The following is a 6,580-nucleotide window of genomic DNA, read 5'->3' on the forward strand; positions in this document are numbered from 1 at the left end:
GTTTCATATAGTACTCTGGTATCAAAGTATTCAGGTGAATGCATGCAAAAAAAAAAGTCATATTTTGAAATGTATCCTTGAAAAACACATGTGAAAGAAAAGCAAAACTGTTGTCACTTGGCTTTTTCAAGCCAGTGTTTTGGTATTCCAAAATACCAAACCTTTCAGCATCTTCATATTTGAATTTGAAAGCTGTTGCTCAGGGACAGTGTAACTATACCAAGTAGATCGAACTGTATTTTTGCTGGAAAGAAATATGGCTTTGGTATGTGGTGTGGTTTTTTCCCCTTAAGGCCAGAACCCTGTAACAGGTAAGCAGACACGAGCCACCATCTAGAGTAGAAGTGTGTCCCGTATCGAGACTATTTTATTAATCCAGTATATCACAGGGTTCCACTCTTAGAGAAATGGTTATTTAAACTTGGCAATACCCCGATGTAAGAAGGCCACCTTGGAAGTTGAGGCCAGCAAAAATCCTAGTATTGGTGAAGTCTGCCAAAGTCTTGCCTAACTAAAACCCTCAGCATTTGTAAGTGAGGGGTTCATAGGCTGGGAAGAGGAACACCGTTCAGCTGCCATAGAATGCAGCAGCCTCGGATTTGTGTATGTACGCAGATTAAGCTATGGACTGTTTTGTTGTACTCATTGGGTAGAAATGCAGTTATGACTACAGATTCTTGCATGCAGTCTTCAAGATTTCCTCTTCGCTTGTATCTGAAGAGATAGTTGGCTCTTGTTTCCATGTCTTAAGAATTGATGCGCAGGGAGCAATTTTAGCAGCATTCTCTCTGAGAGGCCTTCATCTTTTTACTCCTACCAGTAGTAAGAGAAATTTGAATTTGATGCATGTGTAGTAACAGATGTGTTCAACCAGTTCTCTTTCAGACAAATTTTATTAGTAGAGTGTAGGGCTAATAAATTTCAGGATTTGTCTGCCTTTTGTTGGTATTGTTTATTTAGCCTAGTTTCCTAAGGAAATGAGAGAAAATTACAATGGCTGTAGTTACAGTCTTTTCTTACTGTCAGTTTAATTTGAACACATCTGTTTTAGCAGTAGATTTGATGGAGGCAGGAATCTTAGAGAAAAAATCTCTTCAAGTTTTGGGTAAATAAGCAGCTTGAGATAAATGGAAATCGAAGTTGGTGTCTGCATTGCCATGGAGACAAGACTGCAGCCCGCACTTGAATTAACGGCAAGGCGGTCATGAGCCTGTGTGCTCCACTGAGGCCAGGCCAGGCACAGCCGGGCGCCCCTGTGACGGGTGCTGGGTAGGACTGGGCAGCAGCAACAGGGAACAGGGGATGGATGATGTGCTCCGTGCACCAAGGAGGTGCAGGACAAGAGGTAGCTGCAGGAAGGAAGAGCAGCCAGTGGTGCTTGTTGGGGAACTGTGGGGTACTTACGGTAGGAAGCACGGATGTATGGAGATGGGTTTTAGTCGTGCGTATTTTATGGCTTTGCCTGCTCCCAAGTTGCCTTGGTAGTAGCTTTCATGTCATACAGGGAAACTGCTGAGGGCTAACTGATGGACCTGAAGGTTCAACGTGAGGCAGTTGGTCTCTTTGTACCTTGGAACTTGGATGTTGTTAATTACTGTTTCTTTTACCTTTTTTCTGTTACCCCTTCACTGCTAAGAGAAGTGTGGTGAAATCCTATCCCAGCAAGTGTCACTTGTGACACACTAGTGACTTCAGAAATGTAAAAAAATTGTACTTTGTCACTGTAATTTTGTACTAATACTTTGAATCATTAGAGGACTTTTGAATATTTTAATTGACTTCTAGATTTGGCTGGTCTATTTACTTTATGTAGACAATGTGTAACGTTGTGGGATAGTATTAAATCTACTGTTTTTCTTCACTTTACAGCTTAGTGAAACAAGTGGAATACCCTTAGAAAACATAGAATTTGCAAAGGTAAGTAAGATTCTATTTTCTCTTGATGGCATGGATGTGTGGTTCTAGTTTTAGTTTATTTGCTAAGTCATTGCTTCTTCTCAGGGTAGAGGAACGTTTCCATGCGACATCTCCATACTAGAGATTCACCAAGACTTGGACTGGAATCCTAAAGTATCTACATTGAATGTCTGGCCTCTGTACATTTGTGATGATGGTGCAGTAATATTTTATAGGTATGTATTTTATTACAGTATAATAAACCATGCAGAAAATCAGTGTATAAGATTTGAGTGGTGATGTAACCAACAGAAGCATAAAAATACTCTTCTATTGTCTTAAAGGAAAGAGGGTTTAAAACATTGAGCTGAAATGTTTGTGCTCTTCAGCTTCCTAAAAAACTGAGTATTAATTCTGTTTATTGTTTAAGAAAACAAACACTGCACCCTTTTACTCAGTCCTCCCTCCCAAACCATTGAAAACAATGCTGAATGCTAAACTAGCTGCTATGTTTGTGTCTATCTGAATTTAATATCTTAAAATAGAATCATAGAATGGTTTAGGTTGGAAGATCATCTAGTTCCAACCCGCCTGCCATGGGCAGGGACACCTCCCACTAGACCAGGTTGCTCAAAGCCCCATCCAGTCTGGCTTTAAACACCTCCAGGGATGGGGCATCCACAACTGCTCAGGGCACAAAACAGAACCATGTCCCTTGTGAGTTCTGTGAGAGTCTTGCCACAGGTTTTGGAGAGCAAGGATTTTATTTTCTGAGTTTATTTCTTTGAGAACTAGTATGGCTTCTCTAGAAAAAAGGATGCTATGATAATTTTGTTAATGTGAAAAATGCTAATGAGCTGATGGCAGTAGCCCAAAGGCACTATTTGAGGACTAAGAGCTTGAATATGGTCATTTCTGCTAAACTTGGTGGGTGTGGCAACCACATGAACACATTTCTCCTACAGTATTTTTCATAATTACATGTGAGTTTGGGGGAAACAGCTGGCTGATAATGTGCTGGCCTTGAAGAAAATTATTTGGGAGAGCAGCTGGTCGTTTCTAGTAGGGGCTTGCTGACGTGCTGCTTCCAGATATTGGTGCTGTGACCAAATAAAGAGCACAGTCATAGTTGTCTATGAAGCATAGGAGTGACCATGTACAAAGAAGAGTATAGGCTTGTTTCTTGCTGCTTTCCCCTGGGTCTGCTGTCAGAATATGTAATGTCTCTGTTGGAAAAGCAGGTTTAGACAGATTGTTAGTTTCTGGAGAAGAAGCAAATAATCTGTAAGGTGTATTATGCTTAGTTGTGCTCCAGGTGAAAAAAATACAGAAATCTAATTATGGTTATTGTATTAATCTGGATTTTAACATATTTACATTTTAGGGATAAAACTGAAGAATTAATGGAATTAACAGATGAGCAGAGAAATGAACTGATGAAAAAAGAAAGCAGCAGGCTCCAGAAGACTGGACACCGGGTAACCTACTCTCCTCGTAAAGAAAAAGCACTAAAAATTTATCTGGACGGAGCACCAAATAAAGATTTGACTCAAGACTGATACTCGCTATAGCATTTTCCCTGGGGAATTTTTTGTTTAAAATAAAAAGGTTCACTACTACTGTGTAGTGCCGTTACGGCAGGACACTCATTAGGTGTAAAGCGCTGACACCAGCACTGATTGGGCTGTGTTACCAATCAGAAGCGCAGTGCCCCCTTGGGTCACTGTTTGACTTGGAATAATGTTGTGCACTATAGTCAAATGTACTGTAAAGCTAAAAGGGATGTGCAAATAAAAGATTAGAACTAAAAAGCGGGCGGGGAGGGAAACGAGTGGAAATTTTTGAGGACAGTGTGCACATAGTAGCTAGTGAAACTAGCCTCAAACAGGATACTCATAGCTTAATAATAAAAGCTGTGCAAAGGCCATGAAAGAATCCTTTTTTCTGTTTGTTTCACTGATACACGCATTACCTCATCAGAGAGTCGGAAGTAAATGTTAACACGTTGGTTCTAGAAAAGCAGCAGCAAAGGGTCTAAGATGAAATGGAAGTGCTGCAAGTGTGAGGGTTTAGAATCTTCTTCCATAAACCAGGTGGTCTGAGGGGTGTCTGCCGAAAGCTGCCAGCAGGCGTTGGTTCGTTTTGCAGAAGTGCTGTTGTAAGGTAAACTGGTGTTCAATAGGTTACGAAAGCCGATGAGCAGCTCTATTATATTGCGTTCAATGTGTAAATAAAATTTGCCCTGTCCATTTAACAGAACTGCAGTTCAGCTATTTACCATGGTATTTCTTTTCACATATCAACATTCATTGTGTACATTTGGAAGTATAGTTGCCTATTTAAATTTGTATTCATTTTATGTTTGACGATGCTGGGTACTTTAGGGTTGTATTTCCCCTTGTTAATGACGTTTTTGTTTTGTTCAGCTACTTTTTGTACATTTTGTTTTTGAGACTATTACAAGTTTTCATCTTCTCCACCCACTTAAAGTCGTTTTGTTTTTCCCAGAGTTGATTCTGTAGCTGTATGTAGTCAAATATTGGGGCAACCTCTAACACCTCAACATCCAGACTTGGTAGTTCAGGTTGTGGTGCAAAGTCTGATGCAGTCAACATGACTTCATTGCAAAGCCTAGGAACAGCAGTTTTTTGCTTCGGTCCATAAAGATCAATAGAGAACAATTCTGCGTAGTTTTTGGAAAACCACCTAATTTATAACAATCAAAAGATTTTGGTAAACTTTTTCTTGCCAGATGCTGTTTACAACAATGAACATGCCAATAAAACATTTGTTCATTCTGTTGTGTTATTTTAATCATTAAATGCTGTGGGTTTTACTTGAAAAATTACAGAATTATTTCATGGAAATAGACTTTTCCAAGGCACTGTCAGAACTGTAAGGCTCTGTGTATATAAGTGTGTATATGCACACCCCCCACGCGTGTACACAGTATTGCAGGAAGTGTTTTAGAGGCTGTCTGCTGCTCCTCTTTATTTATATTCACACCAAAGTTTTCTTCAACTGTATGTTCCAGAATTGAATTGCTAACTAGGGAAACTTCTAAGCTCCACATATGATTGGCAGCTAAGTTCTGCTCCAGAGGGGAAAAAGGATTTTCAAGAACTGAACGTTCAGTTCTTCCTTGCGTGCTGACCCACAGCAACCTAAAATCCCGAGGAATCTGGCGCCTTGAGGACCAGGCACTGCACAGAGGAATTACCTCATTCTTTCTCTTCTGTGTGACCTTTGCCACCTCTTTTCCAACATAGATGAGGTGGAAGCACCAGCAAAGGAAGCATAGAGTACCATCCAGTTGGTAGAGTACTTCGTTAAACTACCAGTTACATATGTAGGTAGACTGTGGAAGGATCCTTGGAGGTTTTGGAAGAGAGAAAAAAATTAACTATCAAATAGGTCATGAATTTTCTTCAAACTCAGACATTTGGAGAGGCAAAAATCTAGAGATGGAATAAAGTAGGGTTAAGAAAATAATTCATTGCTTAATCTCTAGCCCTATTTGGGAAACTTCTGTTGAGAACTTCTTTGAAGTTAATTCTAAACTTGTAAGCCTTGACAGAAATGTGGGTAGAGGACAGAAGAGCATCCTTAAAATCATTTCCTGTCCAGTTGTGCACTTCCTTCTGCCGAAGTGCGCCGGAATATATTCTGGGTTGTTCAGGGAGACATTTTTCAGCATCTGCTTTACATTCTGATCATTTCAAACATTTTTGAGTTTGACCATGGGCATTTTAAAGAAACAAAAAACCTCAAGTTTCTAATTTGCTTAGTTCAGCAGAAATCTTGCTGCACTTCTCATGGATACCAGCACTTCATCTTTCAGGGACTGAGGCATCAAGAAACTTCAAGGGAGAATAATGTTATCCTTACGTAGGGCAGTATTTACTGACAATTATTGCTCTTTTGAAGTAGTTTTTTAACAGGAAAATTGCAAAGGTATTTAATTCCTTCTCTTCGCATAGATGGGCTGTCTCTAAAGTAATGTTATTAGGCATAGAAAGGAAAGGTAAATTCAGTGAACTCTCAGAGAGTGTGTGTATGCGTGCATGTGTTGGCGTGAGAATTGGTGGTAAAGTGAATCCTTAAACTAAAAGTTGGACCTTTCTGATGAAGTATCCTTCCTGTTCACAATGATGATGGTTATTAACATGTACCCAAGGAATTTGTTGAAGTTTTCGTAGCCCAGAGGTGGTGAAAGACTTGCAGGCGAGTAGCTGTGCTTGTTAAGTGCTCTACTGTTCCAACTTAGACATAAGCAGTGTGGATTATTTGGGAAGAAACTCCACAAAAAGTTACTCGACTGGAGCCTCATGTTGTCTTTTACCATGTGCAATAACAGATGGTGAAATCTATACCCCAAAAAACCATTAATAGTGGAAGAGCCATTGTAGCAAACTGCTTGTTGAGCCAGCTGGGAGCTGGGGTGTTAGGTGCATTGGATTTTACACTTAAGATTGCTATTGATTTCTTCAGTCAATGACCTGTTAAAATGGTAATGATAATCCAATTTTGTAACGCACAGATTTATGCCTATGGAAGTGTATTAAAAGCACAAACTGTTTCTCAAAGAATTTTCTCTGGATGTAATAGCATCAAGTAGGAGAAGCACAAGTCTCTAAATGCAAGAATGTCTTTAGGTTGTCTTTCTGCGAAACTGAAGTAATGA

At 39.7% G+C, this 6,580-nt stretch overlaps 1 protein-coding gene across 1 annotated transcript in view; it reads left to right on the forward strand.

Annotated features, from left to right (window-relative positions):
* The window catches only part of USP47 (ubiquitin specific peptidase 47), a 40,710-nt gene extending 35,992 nt beyond the window's left edge, over positions 1-4,718 (forward strand). Inside the window, exons 26-28 of the mRNA XM_009892648.1 lie at positions 1,870-1,917; positions 2,002-2,132; positions 3,281-4,718. Of these exons, the coding sequence (XP_009890950.1) occupies positions 1,870-1,917; positions 2,002-2,132; positions 3,281-3,455 (354 nt within the window). The 3' untranslated portion in view covers positions 3,456-4,718. The remainder of the gene's footprint in view (positions 1-1,869; positions 1,918-2,001; positions 2,133-3,280) is intronic.
* The last annotated feature ends 1,862 nt before the right edge of the window (positions 4,719-6,580 follow it).

The sequence above is a fragment of the Charadrius vociferus genome, unplaced genomic scaffold, assembly GCF_000708025.1.
Source record: "Charadrius vociferus isolate BGI_N301 unplaced genomic scaffold, ASM70802v2 scaffold19, whole genome shotgun sequence".
In the NCBI taxonomy this organism is placed as follows: Eukaryota; Metazoa; Chordata; class Aves; order Charadriiformes; family Charadriidae; genus Charadrius; species Charadrius vociferus.